At 42.7% G+C, this 23,977-nt stretch overlaps 1 protein-coding gene across 2 annotated transcripts in view; it reads right to left on the minus strand.

Annotated features, from left to right (window-relative positions):
• Positions 1-10,243: 10,243 nt before the first annotated feature.
• The window catches only part of AQP9 (aquaporin 9), a 48,494-nt gene continuing 34,760 nt past the window's right edge, over positions 10,244-23,977 (minus strand). The window contains exons 3-6 of one of the 2 annotated variants that reach the window (XM_019968761.2): positions 20,055-20,192; positions 17,747-17,865; positions 15,385-15,602; positions 10,244-11,404 (exon numbers count right to left, since the gene is read on the minus strand). In XM_019968761.2, the coding sequence (XP_019824320.2) occupies positions 11,230-11,404; positions 15,385-15,602; positions 17,747-17,865; positions 20,055-20,192 (650 nt within the window). In that variant the 3' untranslated portion in view covers positions 10,244-11,229. Of the gene's footprint in view, positions 11,405-12,504; positions 13,876-15,384; positions 15,603-17,746; positions 17,866-20,054; positions 20,193-23,977 lie in introns of those variants that run through there. The other variant, XM_070797495.1, reaches the window with a different exon arrangement.

Below are 23,977 nucleotides of genomic sequence, written 5' to 3' on the forward strand. Positions count from 1 at the left end.
AGGCTAGTCCTTCTCACTCTGTTCTCTCACATATTCTCTCTTCAGGGGAAGGCATACCTCCCTCCCACAATGTTTTCTTGTTTTCAGAATACAAGGCTTGTGCTTCTTTTGTTACATTTATTTTTTTTTAATTTTTTAAAATTTTATTTTATTTTTAAACTTTACAATATTGTATTAGTTTTGCAAAATATCGAAATGAATCCGCCACAGGTATACCTGTGTTCCCCATCCTGAACCCTCCTCCCTCCTCCCTCCCCATACCCTCCCTCGGGGTCGTCCCAGTGCACCAGCCCCAAGCATCCAGCATTGTGCATCGAACCTGGACTGGCGACTCGTTTCATACATGATATTATACATGTTTCAATGCCATTGTCCCAAATCTCCCCACCTTCTCCCTCTCCCACAGAGTCCATAAGACTGATCTATACATCAGTGTCTCTTTTGCTGTCTCGTACACAGGGTTATTGTTACCATCTTTCTAAATTCCATATATATGCGTTAGTATACTGTATTTGGTGTTTTTCTTTCTGGCTTACTTCACTCTGTATAATAGGCTCCAGTTTCATCCACCTCATTAGAACTGATTCAAATATATTCTTTTTAATGGCTGAGTAATACTCCATTGTGTATATGTACCACAGCTTTCTTATCCATTCATCTGCTGATGGGCATCTAGGTTGCTTCCATGTCCTGGCTATTATAAACAGTGCTGCGATGAACATTGGGGTACACGTGTCTCTTTCCCTTCTGGTTTCCTCAGTGTGTATGCCCAGCAGTGGGATTGCTGGGTCATAAGGCAGTTCTATTGTAAATGGAATTGTTTTTATAGTTTTGTTCTCAGATGGTTTGCTTCTAGTGCATAGAAATTGATTTTTGTTTTCTTGATCTATCCTGCAACCTGGCTGAACTCTTATTATATCTAATGACGTTTTTGTGAAATCTTTAGAATATCCTACATGAAATATCATATCATCTTGAAATAGAAGTAGTTTTACTTTGTGTTTAACAATCTACATGTTTTTTATTTCTTTTTCTTGCCTAAATGCTATGACCCCCAATAAAATGTTGAATAGATATACCAGAGTGGACATCCTTGTCTTGTTCCTGATCTTTGGGTGGGGTGTGGGGGTGGGTAGATTTTAGTCTTTCACCATCAAATGTCATGTTGCTTTGTGTTTTTTTTTTTTTTTTTCTTTTTTCTTATAGAGGTTCACTTTCACACATTGGAGAAGGAAATGGCAACCCACTCCAGTGTTCTTGCCTGGAGAATCCCAGGGATGGGTGAGCCTGGTGGGCTGCCGTCTATGGGGTCCCACAGAGTCGGATACGACTGACGTGACTTAGCAGCAGCAGCAGCAGCCCTTTATCCCACTAAAGAAGTTCCCTTCTATTACTACTTTGTTGAGTGTTTTTCTAATAAAAGTGTTTTGAATTTTTGTCAAATGATTTTTCTATTTCTATTAAGATGACAATCTATCCTCCCATGTTTTTCTCTAGAAGCTTTATAGTTTTAGCTTTTATTCTGAAGCCTGTGATCCATCTTGAATTATTTTTCTATGCATTGGGTTACCCTGATGTAGGAGTCAAGGTTTCCTTGTTTCCTAGTTGTTCAGTACCATTTGCTGAAAACAGTTTCCTTTTTCTATTGGACTGCATGTTCTTTATTGAAAATCAATTTACTGCATAAGCGTGGGTCAAAGTCTGAATTCTCTATTCTGTTCCATTTATCTACTTGTCCCTCCTTATGCCAATAGCATACTCTCTTGATTACCACAGCTTTATAGAAAGTCTTCAAATTATCTACTATAAGTCCTCTAACTTTGTTCCTCTTTTTCAAGTTTGCTTTGACTCTTTTAGTTCCTTTACTTTTGCATATATCTTTTAGAACCAGCTTGTCAATTTCTACCAAAAAACATGCTGAAACTTTGATGGGAATCCCATTAAATGTGTAAATCATTTTTATTTTGATGGATTTTCTTATAAATTTGGTAGCTCTATTAGGCAACTAAGTGATTTGGTTAGCTTCTTAATTGAATCTAGACTCTGTAATTCATGAACTAAGCATGGCCCTGTGCAAGTTGCTTGCACCTGAGTATATGAAAAGAATTGTCATTTCTAAGTCAGTCACATGACTTGGATTATTTGTCAGCAAATTTATACTCCTGGAGATTTTTCTTCATCAACTTTTTTAATGGGACTTCCTTGGTGGCACTAGTGGTAAAAATCCTGCCTGCCAACGTAGGAGATGTAAGAGACGTAGGTTGGATCCCTGGGTCGGTAAGATCCTCTGGAGAAAGACGTGGCAACCCACTCCAGTGTTCTTGCCTGGAGAATCCCATGGACAGAGGAGCCTGGCGGGCTATACTCCATAGGGTTGCAAAGAGTTGGACGCAACTGAAGCAACTTAAGAAAGCAGATATACAGCTGAATTTGTAAATGTAAAATAATAATAGAATTAGCTAACACTTATGAAGAAGAAAGTAAATTCTAGGCTCTATGTTAAAATGTTTCACAGGCATTTTCTTAATACTTGCAACAATACATAGAAAGCAAGTGCTGGTATCATTCCTATTTTATGGACAAAGAGGCTGAGCTTTAGAGGGTCACATAGCTATTCCGCAGTGGCATTCAATCTGGTTGTCTGTAGAGCCTGGCCTCTTGAGAACTAGTCACCAGCCTGTGATTGCACAGACTCCCTTCATGGTATTGTTCCCAAATGCCAGTGTCTCAGCCACAGAACCTCTACTCCCTGCTCTTGACTCCAGGCTAAGAACAGGCTCCTAGATGGTCTTCTATGTGCATGGTCCTCTTTTCTCCTTGATCCACAGAGGTATTTTTGGCTATAATTTTATCATCTATTAAGTGAGTGAAAGTCACTTAGTCCAACTCTATGCGACCCCATGGACTATACAGACCGTGGAATTCTCCAGACCAGAATACTGGAGTGGGTAGCCTCGCCCTTCTCCAGGGGCTCTTCCCAACCCAGGGATCGAACCCGGGTCTCCCACATTGCAGGCAGATTCTTTACCAGCTGAGCCACAAGAGAAGCCCATCATCTATTAAAATAGAATCCAATTCTCAGTATATCACCAGATGAGATCTGCTAGCTGAGGGCCATAAAAATCTCCTTTGGTACAGGTGATTTCTTTTATGCAAAAGTTGGGAAGTATTGTGCCACTTTTTTATTAGCTTTTATCTTCAAAGGTCTGAAGTCATTGGGCAAAAAGTATAAACAAATAAACAAACAATAGGAAGCATCAAATGCCACTACTCCAAGTGGAGCAGCTTAGGAATTTTTAGGTTTTCACTTACCTTAGCCTGTTACAGTGATTCCCTTGCATAGGGCTGCATAGATGTTAAATATTTGGATGTCTTTTCACAGTGTGTTTTAGCTTTTAAAGTGTAAGCACTCTATGGAGTATGTATTTTTTGGTGTAACAATAGTCACTAAAGATCTTTTCTAAAATCCAGGTAAATTCAAGACTTCCTCTCTTTCTAAAAATGATTTCACTCCTGGAGATGGCAACTTTTAATAATAGTAGGCAAATGCATTTTCCTTTTGGTATAAAAATGTAAATATTTTGTGAAAAGCTTAAAGAAGGCTTTTGATACAAGGGTACAGAACTGAGATAAACTTGTTCTACAAAATCCCCATGTCTCTCTGAGATATCAGAGTAAATCCCTTGTTTTCAATCTTCACAAATTCCACATTGTTATTAACTGGAGTTGAAGGACAGTCTCACTAGAAATGTGAAGTATGAATGGATATTTGATGATATTAATAAATTATTGATAATTATTCTTGTGTGATAATGGTATTTTGTTTTTTTAAAAGAATCCTTATCTTTTAGATATACATATTAAATATCCATCAATACCATTATATTTCATGTCTGGATTTGCTTCAAAATATAAAATTATCCAGGCAGGAAAATTATCCTGGTGGGCCATGCTCCATGGAACCTTGGAGAGTTGGACATGACTAAAAACATTTTAAGTGCATGCCATGTGGTGCTAGTGGTAAAGAAATCACCAGCCCGTGCAGGAGACATAAGAGACGCGGGTTCGATCTCTGGGTCGGGAAGATCCTCGGGAGAAGAAAATGGCAACCCACTCCATTATTCTTGCCTGGAGAATTCCAAGGACAGAGGAGCCTGGCGGGCAATAGTCCATGGGGTTGCAAAGAGCTGAACGGGACTGAAGCGACTTAGCACCCACGCAGGAGGAAGAGGCTGCAGTATGTCCAGGCTCTGAGCACCAGGGGGCGTGCTAGAGCCCTGCATGCTTTTAGTAACCCAGAAAAATGTTTTAGTGTCTTCTGAAGGAGATCAGCCCTGGGCTTTCTTTGGAAGGAATGATGCTAAAGCTGAAACTCCAGTACTTTGGCCAGCTCATGCAAAGAGTTGACTCATTGGAAAAGACTCTGATGCTGGGAGGGATTGGGGGCAGGAGGAGAAGGGGACGATAGAGGATGAGATGGCTGGATGGCATAACTGACTCGATGGACGTGAGTCTGAGTGGACTCTGGGAGTTAGTGATGGACAGGGAGGCCTGGCGTGCTGCGATTCATGGGGTCGCAAAGAGTCGAACACGACTGAGCAACTGAACTGAACTGATCCCATGGACGGAGGAGCCTGGTAGGCTGTAGTCCATGGGGTCACGAAGAGTCGGACGCAACTGAGTGACTTCACTTTCACTTTTCACTTTCATGCATTGGAGAAGGAAATGGCAACCCACTCCAATGTTCTTGCCTGGAGAATCCCAGGGACGGGGGAGCCTGATGGGCTGCCGTCTCTGGGGTCGCACAGAGTTGGACATGACTGAAGCGACTTAGCAGCAGTAGCAGCAGCAACAGGACTGGCGGTGGGGGGGGGGGGGTGGTGGGGGTGGGGGGGGGGGAGAAATATCAATAACCTCAGATATGCAGATGATACCACCCTTAGGGAAGAAAGTGAAGAGGAACTAAAAAGCTTCTTGATGAAAGTGAAAGAGGAGAATGAAAAGTTGGCTTAAAGCTCAACATTCAGAACCCTAAGATCATGGCATCTGGTCCCATCACTTCATGGCAAATAGATGGGGAAACAGTGGAAACAGTGTCAGACTTTATTTCTTTGGGCTCCAAAATCACTGCAGATGGTGACTGCAGCCATGAAATTAAAAGATGCTTACTCCTTGGAAGGAAAGTTATGACCAACCTAGACAGCATATTCAAAAGCAGAGATATTACTTTGCCAACAAAGGTCTGTCTAGTCAAGGCTATGGTTTTTCTAGTAGTCGTATATGGATGTGAGAGTTGGACTGTGAAGAAAGCTGAGCACCAAAGAATTGATGCTTGTGAACTGTGGTGTTGGAGAAGACTCTTGAGAGTCCCTTGGACTGCAAGGAGATCCAAACAGTCCATTCTAAAGGAGATCAGTCCTGGGTGTTCTCTGGAAGGAATGATGCTAAAGCTGAAACTCCAGTACTTTGGCCACCTCATGTGAAGAGCTGACTCATTGGAAAAGACCCTGATGCTGGGAGGGATTGGGGACAGAAGGAGAAGGGGACGACAGAGGATGAGATGGCTGGATGGCATCACTGACTCAATGGACGTGAGTCTGAGTGAACTCCGGGAGTTGGTGATGGACAGGGAGGCCTGGAGTGCTGCGATTCATGGGGTCGCAAAAAGTCGGACATGACTGAGCGACTGAACTGAACTGAACTGAACAGGACTGGAAAAGGTCAGTTTTCATTCCAATCCCAAAGAAAGGCAATGCCAAAGAATGCTCAAACTACAGCACAATTGCACTCATCTCACACTAATAAAGTAATGCTCAAAATTCTCCAAGCCAGGCTTCAGCAATACGTGAACAGTGAACTTCCAGATGTTCAAGCTGGTTTTAGAAAAGGCAGAGGAATCAGAGATCAAATTGCCAACATCCGCTGGATCATGGAAAAAGCAAGAGAGTTTCAGAAAAACATCTCTTTCTGCTTTATTGACTATGCCACAGCCTTTGACTGTGTGGATCACAATAAACTGTGGAAAATTCTGAAAGAGATGGGAATACCAGACCACCTGACTTGCCTCTTGAGAAACCTATATGCAGGTCAGGAAGCAACAGTTAGAACTGGACATGGACCAACAGACTGGTTCCAAATAGGAAAAGGAGTATGTCAAGGCTGTATATTGTCACCCTGCTTATTGAACTTATATGCAGAATACATCATGAGAAACGCTGGGCTGGAAGAAGCACAAATTGGAATCAAGATTGCCAGGAGAAATGTCAATAACCTCAGATATGCAAATGATACCACCCTTATGACATAAAGTGAAGAGAAACTAAAAAGCCTCTTGATGAAAGTGAAGGAGGAGAGTGAAAAGTTGGCTTAAAGCTCAACATTCAGAAAATAAAGATCATGGCATCTGGTCCCATGACTTCATTGGAAATAGATGGGGAAACAGTGGAAACAGTGTCAGACTTAATTTTTTGGGGCTCTAAAATCACTGCAGATGGTGAATTTATGCAGCCATGAAATTAAAAGACCCCTACTCCTTGGAAGGAAAGTTATGACCAACCTAGACAGCATATTCAAAAGCATAGATATTATTTTGCCAACAATGGTCCATCTACTCAAGGCTATGGTTTTTCCAGTAGTCATGTATGGATGTGAGAGTTGGACTGTGAAGAAAGCTGAGCACCAAAGAATTGATGCTTGTGAACTGTGGTGTTGGAGAAGACTCCTGAGAGTCCCCTGGACTGCGAGGAGATCCAACCAGTCCATCCTGAAGGAGACCAGTCCTGGGTGTTCATTGGATAGACTGATGCTGAAGCTGAAACTCCAGTACTTTGGCCACCTCATGTGAAGAGTTGACTCATTGGAAAGGACTCTGATGCTGGGAGGGATTGGGGGCAGGAGGAGAAGGAGATGACAGAGGATGAGATGGCTGGATGGCATCACTGACTCAATGGACGTGAGTCTGAGTGAACTCTGGGAGTTGGTGATGGACAGGGAGGCCTGGCGTGCTGAGATTCGTGGGGTCACAAAGAGTCAGACACGACTGAGCAACTGAACTGAACTGAACATGAAGACGTTTGCTACCGGTGCTATCATAAAACATTATTTAGGTAAATAAATTTCTGCCCACAAACGCAAACATTCCTCAAGTCCTCAAAAGACATAATGTATCCATGGGGTGTCAGACTCTGCTTGGACACCATGTGCATCCTCACACAGTTCCGTGAATTCTTTCATCTAATTCAGTTCACTGATTCATGTTCAGTTTTATGGGGGCCTTCTTTTATGGGGGCCTCGAGACTACCTCTCTTAATAAGAGCTACTCTGTTTCCAGCAACAAGAAAGAGATTGGGGCTTGGTGGATCAGTCTGTCTACTTACCTATCTACTTGTCTTCCTATCTTTTTATCTATATATCATTTATCTATCATCAATTATGTACCTATTTATTTTTATAGAGACTTAGAGAGCCAGTAAGCCTGATCAGGACTACCATGGTTTCTCTCCACACACTGTGATAAATAAACATGTTATCTCAGAAAACTTAAATTCTCAGTTTGAGAAATTATATACAACTTGACCTACAACATCTTTTTGCGGATGATGCTTAGTAGGTTAATTCCATTTAACTTAAGTTCACTTATTAGACATCTTTGACAAATTGCCTGAGATTGAATTAACATGGCCTTTGCTAGGTTCTATACTGGAAACTTTTATAAAAATATTTAGCAACAACTTGTCCCAAATCCTTATGAGTGATTTTCAACTTGTGTTCTGAAGATCCCCCGTGGCATAGACAGAGTTTCTTTCCAGACACCCCTCAGTGGCTGCGCTAGGGGAGTAAGATGATATCACAGGCAGGATAAAACTTACTTCCTCTTCCCGGACCTCTTTCTATTTATAGCAGCTCTGATTGGATACCACATTAAGATTTTATTTGAACAATAGGTTCTGAGGCTAAATAAAACTTGTGAACCATTCTCTATAATAGGAAGCTGTAATTCTTTATCCATGACAACATTTTTGAGCACTGACATGCTTTTAAAAAAGGCAAGTGTGTGTGTGTAAGCAATTTAAAAGTAACAATACTTTATATTTTATTTATTTATTATTATTATTTTTTTACTTTACAATATTGTATTGGTTTTGCCATACATCAACATGCATCCACCATGGGTTTACACGTGTTCCCCATCCTGAACCCCCCTCCCACCTCCCTCCCCATACCATCCCTCTGGGTCATCCCTGTGCACCAGCCCCAAGCTTCCTGTATCCTGCATTGAACCTGGACTAGCGATTCGTTTCTTATATGATATTATACATGTTTTAATGCCATTCTCCCAAATCATCCCCCCCTCCCTCTCCCACAGAGTCCAAAAGACTGTTCTATACATCTGTGTCTCTTTTTCTGTCTCACATACAGGGTTGTCGTTACCATCTTTCTAAATTCCATATATATGCGTTAGTATACTGTATTGGTGTTTTTCTTTCTGGCTTACTTCACTCTGTATAATAGGTTCCAGTTTCATCCACCTCATTAGAACTGATTCAAATGTATTCTTTTTAATGGCTGAGTAATACTCCATTGTGTATATGTACCACAGCTTTCTTATCCATTCATCTGCTGATGGACATCTAGGTTGCTTCCATGTGCTGGCTATTATAAACAGTGCTGCGATGAACACTGGGGTACACGTGTCTCTTTCAATTCTGGTTTCCTCAGTGTGTATGCCCAGCAGTGGGATTGCTAGGTCGTATGGCAGTTCTATTTCCAGTATTTTAAGGAATCTTCACACTGTTCTCCATAGTGGCTGTACTAGTTTATATTTTAAAGATTGGGTTTTTAAATATGTTGCTTTTACTCCAGTTATTCCTTTCAACAGCTGAGTATTAACTCTGGCTGTTGATGGTTAGAAAAGTCCTACAACCTTTGGCCTTCTGAGACCTCAACTAGTTAGGGACTCATAGAGAAATTCTATGTTTGATAATAAACATGTCTACTAAGTTTTGCAATTGACAAAGAAGAAAGAAGGGGAAATGTTGCAATTCTAGTTCCTAAATAATTACTTTTTTAAAAGATATTTTTGATGTGGATCATTTTTAAAGTCTTTGTTGAATTTGTCACAATATTGCTTCTGGTTTATGTTTTCATGGGTTTTTTTTTTTTTTTTTTTTTTGGCCAAGAGGCATGTGGGATCTTAGGTCCCCGATCAGGGATGGAACCCCTATATTGGAGGGCAAAGTCTTATCCACTGGACAGCCAGTGAAGTCCCAAGAATCTGTTTTTTAAAGATAGGTATTTGGCTCTTACTGACTTCTGAAACATGGATGTTCTCTTGGATGAGAACCTGACCTAGGCAAACCCATTTGTAAACTGGGAGAGACAGAGGATTTGAGTGCACGCACCTGGAACAAGAGAGCTTCTTTTTTCCATAAAAAAAAAAAAAAAAAAAAAAACCTTTCTGTGGTTGATTTCCATAAGCGCACATTTCCTCTTCATAATTCCAGTCATTAATCACCAAGCAGTGTTTAATGAGCACCTGTGGGGATCATAGATTCCACTGTCTGACCTGAAAACTCAAATTTGGGGTCACCTCTTGACTTGGGGTAAGAAGTATAATGTACCCATGGAGTCTGGTTCTGACTCATCTGGCATCTGTTTTTGACAGAACTGGGATCAAGGTACAGGACTTCAGTGTCTTCTCTTACATGTCTGTCTGTTCTTGAATCTAGGGTCTCTTAACCTGCACACTGAAGACATCTGGGTATGAATGGGTACTGCAGAGGAGGGCTATCCTGTGTGTGGCAGGAAGTTCAGCAGCATCTCCAACTTCTACCCACTAGATGCCAATAACACTCCTACCCCAGCTGTGACAACCAAAACTGTCCCCAGACATGGCCAAATGTCCACTTGCATGGGGTGATAGGTGAGAGTGAGGAGGAGTAAACTGTCCCCTTCTGAGAGCCACTTCCCTCTAACCCTTGAGGACCCCAAGTCTGAGAATCCTACCGGGAATTGCTTGGTCACCACTAGACATGTTTCTCAAGGAAACCCATGTACTTTAACCAAGCCAAAGTTCTCAACACTGGCTACACCCATTTAGAATCAACAAGATGTTTACCAAGTTGTTTTTTTAGAAGTTCCCCAGAGATCTTTATTTGTAGATAGGACAGACAACCTCTGAACTAAGTGTACTTAGCAATCTTATTACTCATAAAAACAAACATGTCACTTATTACTCCAAACAAACATGTCACTCCAAATTTATTTCAAATAGGAAATGCCAGTAGTTTCAGAGCAAGAAGAAATTCCATATGTCAGTCTATTACTGTCTATTAAAGGCCCCTGGAGACTTTTCACATGTGCTTTTTGTTGTTCTGTTACCATTACACAACACTTGAGAAACTGGATGGTCTGGGAATTCTGAGCTTTATGACAGTTTGACCAAAGTGTATCACTTGACGTAGACCAATTTCTCATGCTTGTAATTCACAGACACTCTTTTTTCACACTTTTAATTTTATATTGGAGTATGGTCGATTGACAGTGCAGTGACAGTTTCATTTCAGGTGGACAGAAAAGGGACTCAGCCATACATACACATGTATCCATTCTCCCCCAAACTCCCCTCTCATCCAGACTGCCTCATAACATTGAGCAGAGTTCCCTAATTCACTGACTCTTGACTAAAGTGACAGGGAGGTGCCTGACCAAGAGGAAATTCCCAGAATGTACAATGCTGGGATGGTCAGGAAGATCAAGACTTAGCAAGACTAAGGGTGGCCTAGGAAGGGTCACCCTTAGTCACCTCTGATAATGTGCTTCAGCAGATGAAAAATATGGGCTACCTCTTCCCTTTGCAGTGTTTCTGGGAATAAAATCAGACAATGGCAGTCTTTATAACTTAGGATCCAGAAGAATGTTGCCCAGGCTGTGTGCAAATTCTGGCAGCTGCCAGTCCCGCTTCTGGTGAGCCAGGAGGAGCTGGTCAAACTTTTTGTGCAGTTATTAATCTAATATGTATAGGATGCATTCAATGATGTTCAACTTTCCATGGGACCTTAGGCAACTCAACTTCCGTAAGATTTTGTTTTCTTATTTGAAAGATGAGCAGCTTGATATTTACCCCAGATGGTCACTAGGAGGATTCAATTAGATAATGTGTGTGAAGATGCTTTGTGAAAGGTAAAGCCCAGTAGGTAGCCAACTGTAAACCCAGACCTGAGCATGCTATTACATGATTGCATTCAGTTCATATTTCTCTGGTTTGTCCTCTGGTTGTTCTGCCTCCAAGTCTGGGTTCGGATCTGGGTGGTGGATTTCAATGAGAAGAAAATAGACGAGGCCTCCAGCAGCAGCACCAACCAAAGGTCCCACTACAGGAATCCACCAGAAGTTATTCCCAACTCTGAAAGCAAACAAAGAAATCAGTGATACATCGCTTGGTCTTCCTTCTAGTATCACTGCTAGTTACTCACTAACCAGCTAGTTGTTCTCCTACTCATGGCTCTTTTTAAATCAGCAAGAGCTAAGTAGAATGGCACTCATGGTGGCTTGGTAGCCAGTATCCTTTCATTGGCTGGACCCTCTTGAGTTGGATGTGCTGGGCTTAAAGGGAGGAGTAGGTTCCCTGCCTGGCCTTACTGGTAAGCAAGGTCATCTGCATCCTGTGATTGAGGGGATGCCGGAAAAATGTCTGTGTTAATTGCTTAAAGGTACTGTTTTGTAGATACTGATTTCAGTTGACCAATTCCATTGTTCTGTTAATACCTGTGAGAGAAATGTCCCATTTATTTCTCTTTCAGAAAACATAGCCCCTGAACCCATGGCAGCAGTTGAGGGCATCTAGGGCAAGTTCAGGTCAATTATTTAGGAGTTGCCTTTCCCTCATACTGAAGTGGTGAGTCCTGGGGATTGTGAACGGAAGGGAGATGTGGAGAGATTCCTGGACATGATTGGTGGATGAGGGCAATCATGAGATAAACAATCAGGAAGCATTTGTCAATGAATGAATTAAAAACTCAAAGGTAGATATATGAATTAAATACTAAATATAATTTAATCCCATACTTATATTTTGAGGTCACAGCTTACTCAAATGTATTTTCTGATAAGGATTCCCTCTCCCCTCCAGAAGTTCTCAGTGTCAGTACATTATATTGGAGGTCTAGTTCTGGGAGAAATCAGGTGTCTCTGTGAATTGTCACCATTTCTTTTGGGGACAGAAAATCCATTTAGATAATTCAGTAGAAAGGACCATGAGTGCTCTGAAGCAAGTAAAACTATACAGTATAGTTGTGTAGTTGTTTAAGGATATGTGCATTTGAGATAAAACTTTTTAAAAAAAGGATAATTATGAACAAAAAGTTCAGGGTAATGCAGAGGAGGCAGAGGAAACAAAAGGAACACAACTCTGCATAGGAATTTCACAGTGTTTTATTTGGGGAACATATTCATGGCTGCTATTTACAATTTTATTTTTAATAACTATACATATTTCCATGGAACTGTTTGTATCAAACTTTTATTAGAATAATAAAGGAAATGTTATATTATTTAATATAATATTTTTAATAAAATTATTTTTAAAATAATAAAGGGGGGCCTATTCTAGAATCCATGAGACCTAGTTCTAATCTCAGGAGTGTCCTGGGTTCAGAGCACTTAGCACATTGCTGTGTGTGTGTGTGTGTACACGCTCAGTGGTGTCTGACTCTTTATGACTCTACAGACTGTAGTCGCCAGGCTCCTCTGTCCATGGGATTCTCTACTCCAATGGAGTGGGCTGCCATTTCCTCCTCCAGAGAATCTTCCCAACCCAAGCATTGAAACCAAGTCTCCCATGTTTCCCGCATTGGCAGACAGGTTCTTTACCACTGAGCCACCTGGGATCTCAGGACTACAGAAGGTCTTTGAGCAAATCTCCCCATCTCTGAGCTTCATACTTCCATCTATACCGTGGTCCTTTCCACCCGTATCATGCAAGCACTCTCTTAGATCCTGAATCTTAAATCATAAATGCAGGCTTCAGGGAAGAGCACTGAGATTGAGCACAGTGGCCACCAGATGGCACTCTTACTGTGCAGGAAAGAGGACGTTGCACTCCACTCTTCGCACAGAACCTTATCCCATGCCTCCAAATTTTCTATGAAAAGAATTTTCTGTGAGAGGCACCTTCTCTTCAGCACATGCTGCTGCTGTTTAATCAGTTGTGTCCAACTCTGCGACCCCCCTAGGCTGTAGCCCACCAGCCTCCTCTGTCCATGGGATTTCCCAGGCAAGAATATTGGAGTGGGTTGCAATTACCTTCTCCAAGGGATCTGCCTTGGGTGGAAAACCCTGAAAGGATGGAACTCTAGGGACCCTTTGGAATCCTGTTACCTCTCAAAGGTTTTCTTTTGAACTTTTGGTAGAGGATTATCAGTCAGCCTAGCTATTTCATAACTGGTATCTGCCCCTTCTACTCCCTTTTAATTTCTTTTATATAATGATGTCAGATGAATTTTTGGTAAATTGAAGTTCTAAACACATCAAACTTTTGCCCTAAATCCTTTGCTACTCCCTATGCTCTATAGAAAAGACAGCAACAAAAATCCCAGTCTTGTTCTAGAAATCTAGTCCTCTGTGATCTGAAACAATTGCCCTTCCAAGTTTCTTCATACAGCCTTCCAACTAGACTAGATTGTGTATCATTTTAATATGCTGTCTTTAGATACAGATGCCTCTCTGCTTGAAACAGCCTCTCTGTCCCTGATTGAACATGTCCAAATACTATACAATGCCCCTACTTCCACTCCCATAGTTCCTAAATTTGGAGCTGCAAGTCTTCTCTCAACTCCTGGGGTTAGTCATTTGACAGCTTCAACCTATGTTCACGCTCTGAAACAGAACATAAACAAAGCAGTGAAGGGCAGCAATAGTAAAGGGCATCTTTAGCACTAGGCCTTAAACAAGGGATTAGGAAGCCGCATGGATGAATGAATGCGTGCATGAGGGGGAAAATCCTGATCCTGAGGGATGCGGTGCTCAGAGTTTGGCATTAGGTGATTTCAACATCACAGATGTGGGCTCCTGCCATATACTCAACAAAGCAAAGAGAACAGGCAAGACCTGTTTTAGAACCACCATCACACTTAGAGCTTTGGGTGAATCACCAAGCAAGGCTCAAAGCGAGGCCAGCTCACTCTGGCGCGTCTTTGTTTTAGGCGTCTGTGTGAAGCTCACAGAGGTGTCTTGGTGGCGAGGTGAGGACAGTGGTCTCCTGGAGTGAACCTCAGGAAATTGGAATTAAAGGAAACTCATGGGTTCATTCTGGGCTTTGGAAATAAGGAGACCTTTAACATGTTCTCAATGGTCCACTGGAAGAATACACAGGATCTATCCTAGCTGTGAACATTGTGTTCCACCTTTTCATGGTCTAGTATGGTCATTCTGGAACAGAGCTCCTCAGCTGTGGCACTCTGAGCATTTTTGTTTGTGGGGATCTGTCCTGGGTACTGTAAGATGCTTAGCAGTATCCCCCGTTGGACTCTACCCACTAGATACTGGTGACAGGTTCTGCCCCCACCATGCCCAGCTGTGACAACCCGAAGTGTCAACATGCATTGCCAAACATCCTTGGGGGCAAAATTACCACTGGCTGAGAACCACTGCTCTAGAAGATTCATTGTGGTGTTTGTTCCTTAAAGATAGGGTATGCTGGGGACTTTCCTGGTGGTCCAAATGGTTAAAAATCTGCCTGGTGATGCAGGGGACATGTGTTCAATCCGTGGTCAGGGAACTAAGATCCCAAATGCCACAGAGCAACTAAGCCTGCGTACCACAACTGGAGAGCCTGTGCACTGCAACAAAAGATTCTGCATGACGTGGTGAAAATCCCGTGTGCCACACTAAGACACGACACAACAAAAGAAAGAAACAAAAAAGACAGGGGATGATGCTTGATTCTTTTTGTATCCTTCATCTCCTAGAACATATGCGGCACAGAGCGTTTATCCATTCTTTTGTTCAATAGCTTTCATTGAATAGCTTTCTATGTGCTGGATCCTATTTCAGTCACTGCAGACAAAGCAGTGAAAACGCGGTTAAGGCCCCTGTCCTCACAATGCTTTCTCTGTAGTGGCTCCAGTGCTGCCAGTGGTGGTGATTAGAATAGCGTCGGTGATTGCTCTCTGTCTCTTTGTCTCCCTCCCCCTTCTCTTTCCCTGTCTTACACACACACACCACATCATAAATCACCAGTGATAACGTTCCACACTTCTGACGAGGGTGCTCTTACCCTCACCCTCCCATCTGCGCTCTCTTGGATCTCCAGGTCGAAGCCCAGCCCTCCCCATTGAGGCGCAGCGTGAATCTTCCTCCCTCTTCCCCGATCATTTTGTTACTTACGTGAACACCTCAAAGCCCCAACCTGCCAAAGCAGTGAAAAGTCTGGGACTCAGGTCTCGAGCCGGGTTCATGGCACAGCCACTGTTCATTCCCAGAGAGGAGGCGATGGTAACAATCAGGAAGCCAATGACAACAGGCTCTAGGCCTCTGGGGACTCCCAAGTTTCTCGAGTCAAAAATGGCAAAGATGACAATGAGGAGGAACATGGTGGCCACTACCTGGGTGAGGAGAAAATGTACGAGGGGTTCAGCTTATATTCTTCCCACTGGCCCACCTCAAAATGCACCCCCTATTGTTAAAAACGAACCTAATAATAAGCAACATACACTGGCTGAGCACTGTGTCAGAGCCTTTTCTTCTTCTTAGCAGTCCTAGACATGAGTGCTAATCTCTCTCTCCTTTACAGACGAGTTACCTGACCGAGGTGACGCAGTCAGTGGCAATCAGGTGTGGATACAGAGTTTAACTCTAGACACTGTATCTCAACTACTCTGACCTGTTAAGCTGCTACCAGATAAATAGAGGGCAAGCTGCAGGCTGGAGAAATGAACAAAGGGGCTCATTCAAATTGGTGAGAAAAACGATGTGAGACATCAATAGACACACGGGCAAAGGAAATGAAAAGACAGTTCATAAAAGAAAAATAGATTTGAAAAACAAGTAAGTGGGGAAAACTGATTTGTAATGAAAAAAATGCAAGCAATACCAAATATTAGGGAAATGATATCAGTTCTCTCAGGCTTTCCTGGTTGAACTAATCAAGTTATTACTTTTGAAAGCCAATTTAACAATGATTTAGCAATATGTATTTTAAAAAGCCCATAAATGTGTGTACTCAGTTGGACCCAGTTGGATATTTGAGAACTACACCTTGGAAATAATCTAAAATATGGAAAAATAATACAATGAATATGCAGATACATAATTAAGCATTATTTATAGTACTGGAAACCTGGATTCCACATCACCAGGGCAAAAGCAATTGTGTAGTGCCCATTCTATAGTCTATTATACAGCCACTAAAAACAATAAATATGAACTCTGTGTGTACAATGTGATGATTGAATATTTACCTCAGTTAACATGAAATATTTTTCTAGGTTAACATGAAAATGAACAGGTATGTTTTAAGAAAAAAAAAATTAGAAAACAAAAACTATGTGGTAACATTTAAAAAAAAATCGGAGGCCTCCCTTGTGGCTCAGTTGGTAAAGAATCTGCCTGCAATGCAGGAGACTTGGGTTTGATTCGTGGGTCATGAAGATCTGCTGGAGAAGGAAATAACAACCCACTCCAGTATCCTTGCCTGGAGAACCCCCATGGACAGAGGAGTCTGTCGGGCTACAGTCTGTGGGGTCACAAAAGTCAGACACGACTGAGCGACTAAGCACACACATGTGGTAAAATTTAAAAATACTTATGACATTAGGTAAAAAATTATATGTGTATTACATTTTATACTTGAAAATAACATAAAAGACAAGTTGTAAGGGATTATACAAACAATAATAGCAGGTATCTTGAAGTGATGTGGTATAGTGGGTGTTTCCTCCAGTCTCTACTTTCTAAAATTTCTAAACTATTATTTGGAAATTGTATTACTGTTTTACTGTAACAACTAAATGACAGCCACTCTTTACCAGATACTTATTATGTGCCAGGTACTTCATTGTTTTTTCTCATTAGAACCTCACACAGATTACTGTGAGATAAATCCTATTTATTCACAATTTACAGATGAGGAAAGGAGGATTGAAAGAGGTTAAGAAACTTGCCCAAGGGCACAGAGCTCCTAAGCAGAAGAATCAGGATGAGACTCAGACAAGTGATTTAAGAACAGTTGTGCTATTGGCTACATGACAAATGCTTGGATGCCCCTTGTTTAAATGTCAAAAAGGAGAGACACTTCTAGCTTCCTGGAGAGTCTAGATAAACCTATACATCTGGGGAGACACCGAGGACCCTCAGCTCGCCTACCACACTTCACAGGTCTTGAACTGAGAACAAAACGTCTTTTCTCCAGATCTCTACATTTACATGATGTGAACAAATGAGACAGTTTCGCAAAGCAAACCCCATTTGCCCGTACGGGGTTGAAAGGTCCACTCCTCCACTTTTCTCTGAACTTTGACATCTGAACTGATGTGAAACAAGGGTACTTTTTAAAGAGGAAGCAGGAAACTCAGTGGTTCAACTTTGGCAAGCACAAGAATTTGTCAGCAAAGCTTGGGTTATACTTAGGGACCTCCAACTTTGGAAACACAGACTTTCCTTTCTGATAGGCCTGTAATGTTCCTATGCATCCTCCTTATTAGATTATGTCTTTTCACTGAACTTGGGTCTTTGTTGCATATACACTTACTTGTTCTGCAAATGCATTCACCAGAGACAGATACGGAGCTGGGTATGTTGCGAAAATGTGTGCTGTTGCATTTTCTCCCACGATGAGCAGTTTTCCACCAGCAAAAGACATAAACGCATCTATGGAAGACAGAGCTCTGGCACGTTAGTGTCCTCTGGGCAGAAGAGAGGGAGACTTATGCCAGGTCTTGTGCTGAGCAAGTACAGACAAATAGCCAGGTTCAGTTTGGCAGATCCATATCATTTGCCTCTCTTCGTCTCATAGTATGGTAGTTTTAGAGATGCCCAGAGAGCTCCCACGGAGAAAGCAATGGCGCCCCACTCCAGTACTCTTGCCTGGAATATCCCATGGATGGAGGAGCCTTGTAGGCTGCAGTCCTTGAGGTCACTAAGAGTCGGACACGACTGAGCGACTTCACTTTCACTTTTCACTTTCATGCATTGGAGAAGGAAATGGCAACCCACTCCAGTGTTCTTGCCTAGAGAATCCCAGGGACGGGGAAGCCTAGTGGGCTGCCATCTATGGGGTTGCACAGAGTCGAACACGACTGAAGCGACTTAGCAGCAGCAGCAGCAGAGAGCTCCCAGGGTGACGGGTCAGAGAAAGAAAGCCCTGGCTGTCCTGGATGGTTCTCTCCACATTTGAGCCAAATCCTTATTCAGTGGGTCTTGGGAACCAGTTTTCTCTGAGGGGAATTGTTGGAATTTGCAAGATTGACTAAAGGCCAAAGTGAAGCTTAGACCTGCTCTAGGCAGAATCCATGATTCCCAGAGGGTTCTCAGTAACCCCTAATACCAGTCCAGTGTTTGAGGGCATCAAGTACAGTGAAGATGCCCTTAGAGCAAGAGACACAGCAGACCCTGACATAGCCAGTGTGGTCTAGGTTGTCCCAGACCCCCAGGCCTCTCCTGACCCAGCCTCTGACTCTCCAGGTTTCTGGTCTGATCTTGAGTTCTCCTTTAGTTTTCTTACACTCTAATTCTTAGGATAGTCTGTGGAAAGAGGTGCCTTTCCACAGGTACCTCTATTAGGCTTGGCTCATAAACTCCAGTTTCCTGAGTGTTCCAGCTTGAGAGTTATAAGGTATTGAGATTTACTTTGGGTTAGATAGAAGGAGATACTTTAACAGTTGATTTTATGGAACCCCAAGATGGCACCCCACTCCAGTACTCTTGCCTGGAAAATCCCGTGGACGGAGGGGCCTGGTAGGCTGCAGTCCATGGGGTCACTAGGAGTCAGAGATGACTGAGCGACTTCACTTTCACTTTTCACTTTCATGCATTGGAGAAGGAAATGGCAACCCACTCCAGTGTTCTTGCCTGGAGAATCCCACGGACGGGGGAGCCTGGTGAGCTGCCGTCTATGGGGTCGCACAGAGTCGGACATGACTGAAGCAACTTAGCAGCAGCAAGATTTTTTAGTTTGAAAGGGTTCCGAAGTCATCTAGTTCATTCCCTTATTTTCCAGAGGAGGAAACCGAGACCAATAAGGTCAGATGACTTATTGAAGCCACACAACTACTTACTTAGTTCATATGGAACTAAAGTCTGGGTCTTCCATTGTCAGAACTTTGATTCCCCCAGGACTGCTGCCAAATGGAAGCCCTGGCTATTGACAAAAGGTAGATGGGGTTCCCTACCCACCCCATTTCTCTACTGTGTTCCTTCCCTCAAAGGCTTTGCTCCAAATTCCTTCTCTAAATATTTACTCATCATTCCCTTTGAGAGAAGTCAATGGTTTCTCTCCCAGCCAATTCAGAGAAAGGTATGGAGAAGCCAGGGCCCTGTTGCTTCTTTGGCATTGTTTACACTGTAGTACTGGTTGGGTCTAAAGATAGAATTCCTTTATGTTCTCCCCTTCATTTAAGTTGTGATCGTTTTCATTAAGAGGCTTCATGAATGCATCCTGAGAATAATGTTGGCCCCATTAACTAGAACTTAGGACCCTTAGAAGGGCTTCCTTGGTAGCTCAGATGGCAGAGAATCCACCTGCAATGCAGGAAACCCAGGTTTAATCCCTGGGCTGGGAAGATCCCCTGGAGAAAGGAATGGCAACCCACTCCAGTATTCTTGCCTAGAGAATTCCATGGACAGAGGAGCCTGGCGGGCTACAGTCTATGGGGTCGCAAAGAGTTGGACACAACTGAGCAGCCGACACTTTCACTTTCATTCAGGACACTTAGAACTGCCTGCCAAGTGTGTGATAGACTGTGTCCTGTTCTTCCTATCTCACCTCTTCCTGCCAAGTAATCCTGAATTTCAGCTTACACTCAGCTGTCCCTAATCTCTGGACTCAGGGCCCTACTCACCATAGTAAATGCCGAAGAGGGTCGCAGCCCCTGCAAAGGCTCCCAAGAACTGGGCCCCCACATAAAAGGGGAATTTGAACCACTTCATCCGTCCAAAAAGACACAATGCAAAAGAAACAGCTGGGTTGATGTGGCCACCTGCAAAGAAGACAAGGTGATTAAGAAAGTCAGAGGGCAGGCCAGGGAGAACTATTGTGAAGAAAAGCTTATCTAGGGACTGCAGGCAGAACTCAGTCTTCTAGGCAAGGAACCATATGTGAGGACACAGAGGGGTGTGTGTGTGAGAGTGGGGAGGAAGAGAGGACTATTAATCCTCATGGCATCATTAGATACTTTTTAGGAAGTTTAGCTTTCTCAAAGTCAAATTTACAAACAAACTTGTACTCAAATGGCTTATTTTCCATCTCTGTCTATTTATGTCTATCATTCTGTCTATCTATCATCTCTCTCTACTGGGCTTTCAGTTCAGTTTAGTTGCTCAGTCGTATCCAACTCTTTGCAACCCCATGGACTGCAGCACACCAGGCCTCCCTGTCCATCACCAACTCCCAGAGCTTGCTCAAACTCATGTCCATCGAGTCAGTGATGCCATCCAACCATCTCATCCTCTGTCATCCCCTTCTCCTCCTGCCTTCAATCTTTCCCAGCATCAGTGTCTTTTCAAATGACTCAGTTCTTTGCATCAGGTGGCCAAAGTATTGGAGTTTCAGCTTCAGCATCAGTCCTTCCAATGAATATTCAGGACTGATTTCCTTTAGGATGGACTGGTTGGATCTCCTGGCTGTCACTCTCAAGAGTCTTCTCCAACACCACATCTCAAAAACATCAATTCTTCAGTGCTCAGCTTTCTTTATAGTCCAACTCTCACATCCATACATGACTACTGGGAAAACCATAGCTTTGACTAGATGGACCTTTGTTGTCAAAGTAATGTCTCTGCTTTTTAATATATGTCTCGGTTAGTCATAGCTTTTCTTCCAAGCGTCTTTTAATTTCATGGCTTCAGTCACCATCTGCAGTGATTTTGGAGCCCAAGAAAATGAAGTCTGTCCTTGTTTCCATTGTTTCCCCATCTATTGCCATGAAGTGATGGGACCAGAGGGGCCATGGTCTTTGTTTTTTGAATGTTGGGTTTGAAGCAAACTTTTTTCACTCTCCTCTTTCACTTTCATCAAGAGGCTCTTTAGTTCTCCTTTGCTTTCTGCCATAAGGGTGGTGCGTCATCTGCATATCTGAGGTTATTGATATTTCTCCTGGCAATCTTGATTCCAGCTTGTGCTTCTTCCAGCCCAGCATTTCTCATGATGTACTCTGCATAGAAGTTAAATAAGCAGGGTGACAATATACAGCCTTGACATATTCCTTTCTCAATTTGGAACCAGTCTGCTTTTCCATGTCTGGTTCTAACTGTTGCTTCTTGACCTGCATACAGATTTCTCAGGATGCAGGTAAGGGGGTCTGGTACTCCCATCTCTTTAAGAATTTTCCACAGTTTGTTCTACTGGGCTTTGCCTATCTATAAATCAATAACCCCAAGATCAGATCAGATCAGTCTCTCAGTCGTGTCCGACTCTTTGTGACCCCATGAATCACAGCACGCCAGGCCTCCCTGTCCATCACCAACTCCCAGAGTTCACCGAGACTCATGTCCATCGAGTCAGTGATGCCATCCAGCCATCTCATCCTCTGTTGTCCCCTTCTCCTCCTGCCCTCAATCCCTCCCAGCATCAGAGTCTTTTCCAATCAGTCAACTCTTCGCATGAGATGGCCAAAGTACTGGAGTTTCAGCTTTAGCATCAGTCCTTCCAAAGAAATCCCAGGGCTGATCTCCTTCAGAATGGACTGGTTGGATCTCCTTGCAGTCCAAGGGACTCTCAAGAGTCTTCTCCAACACCACAGTTCAAAAGCATCAATTCTTTGGTGCTCAGCCTTCTTCACAGTCCAACTCTCACATCCATACATGACCACAGGAAAAACCATAGCCTTGACTAGACGAACCTTTGTTGGCAAAGTAATGTCTCTGCTTTTGAATATGCTGTCTAGGTTGGTCATAACTTTCCTTCCAAGGAGTAAGCATCTTTTAATTTCATGGCTGCAGTCACCATCTGCAGTGAATAACCCCAAAGAGATTGATATAAACTGTTAGATTCAGTATATTTTAAAATCAATATATTTATATAATATACTTAGCGGATTTAATTCTATATCTAGTAATTCCTAAGTCCATGTCCAGAGGATATAGAAATAATATTAGGACTGAAAAAGAAACATGTCTTTAATGTCCCTCCCTTGGTGGGCTGTACCTCTCACTGAGGTAAGGGGCTCAGTTTATTTTGAGGTGGTCACAACATCTGAATGGATTCTCTGTAGTTTCTCTGCATAGACAATGTATATCTCACATACAGAAATGGAATAACATTTCCTTCACTCCAACCTAAACTCTGACTCAAGAAATCATCTTCTTTGATTCTTATCCATTCGCAAGTTCAGGCAGAGGGCTTGTTCTGGGGGTAGGCTACTGCTATCCCCAGCTGACTTTGCTGTAGCAGCAACAACCACACATATTGAACACATGTCAGATGCTCATATGGGTAATTACACGCACTTGATCCTCATAAGAAACCGGTGAGATGGGTCCTACTCCAGTTAACTGGTGGGGAAACTGAGAAGTCAAGTAACAGTTTATGGTCACATGGTTAATAAGTGGTAGGTCTCAGATTCAAATCCAAGCTTATTTGAACTCTAGGGCCTATGTTCTATGTTTTGACTTTTCTAGGTTTTCTTTACCAAGTTTATAAAGGTTTTCTCTGCCTTAGACGGCAGGTGAAAAAATTTCAAAAGTCATCTTTGAACATATGGGCTTGATTCCTAGGGATGAAGGACACACGTGTGAAGAGTATAGAAGACATTTAGTGTGTGTGTTAGGGGGATTAGAGTGACTGTCAGTGTAACCACACTGAAATGTGGACCTCTGGGTTATGGGAATAGCTGTAAACAAAGCAGTGATAATGATGATGGTGATGATGACACTTTGCCATTTGACTCCACACACAACCTATTGATAAGCTTTGTTTTTGGAAGCCTCCCTCCTCTCATTGCCTCCAGGAAGAAAGTTGTGCTTTTCCTGAATCTCTAAGCCAAGGTGGGCTTGCAGTGGGGAGGGATTCTGACTGCTGGCTAAACTATGAGGGCCCTGTCTTCACCTGACTCTGCCCCTCAGGGGCTCATATGAACAAGAAAATGTCAATGCATCAAAGCACAGGTGACTTCCTGAAGACTTACACATGCATCACCTCTTTTGTTTTGCTTTTAAATCTAAGAGAGTCATAATTCTGGAGACTGGCAAGAGTACCGCATACTAGGAAGCTGGAAACAGGGCTTAGAAGAGGGGACCACACAGGGCAGGGGAAAAGTTCCTGGAGCCAGCCCTGTTTCTCTTTTCCAGAGGCTAGTTGGAGGGTCACTGCCACCCAGCCAGCCTGGAGGGAGCCAGTGTGAAAGGACCCAGGGACATAAGAAATCACCTCCAATCAAAAATATCTCCCCTCAGATGAGTCCGCCAATGGGAGAGTTATTATTTAGCAAGCTCCTCTTCCAAAATAAAACTTGCTGTAGGCTTAAAGCATAAAAGATTTATGCTTTTAGTCTCTCAAAAGCACTCTGAGGCCAGAACTATTATTCACCTTGAGCTTCACATACCAAAAGGCACTTAGTAGGTGTTCAAGATATGAAAGTTGGAGATATAAATAGCCAGAGGTCTTTATTGAGATAGCTCAGGCCACAAAGATCTACAGAGGGAAAGCTGTTTGGGGGTCAGAGAGGGTGTGTCTGGGAGGGCGCTTTGCAAAGCATTGAGGAGAGTTTCTCTTTGCAGAGATGTGTGATCACTCGGCTCACCCTTACCTGAAAGACAAAAAAAACAG

This window comes from Bos indicus, chromosome 10 (genome assembly GCF_029378745.1).
Source record: "Bos indicus isolate NIAB-ARS_2022 breed Sahiwal x Tharparkar chromosome 10, NIAB-ARS_B.indTharparkar_mat_pri_1.0, whole genome shotgun sequence".
Taxonomy (NCBI): Eukaryota; Metazoa; Chordata; class Mammalia; order Artiodactyla; family Bovidae; genus Bos; species Bos indicus.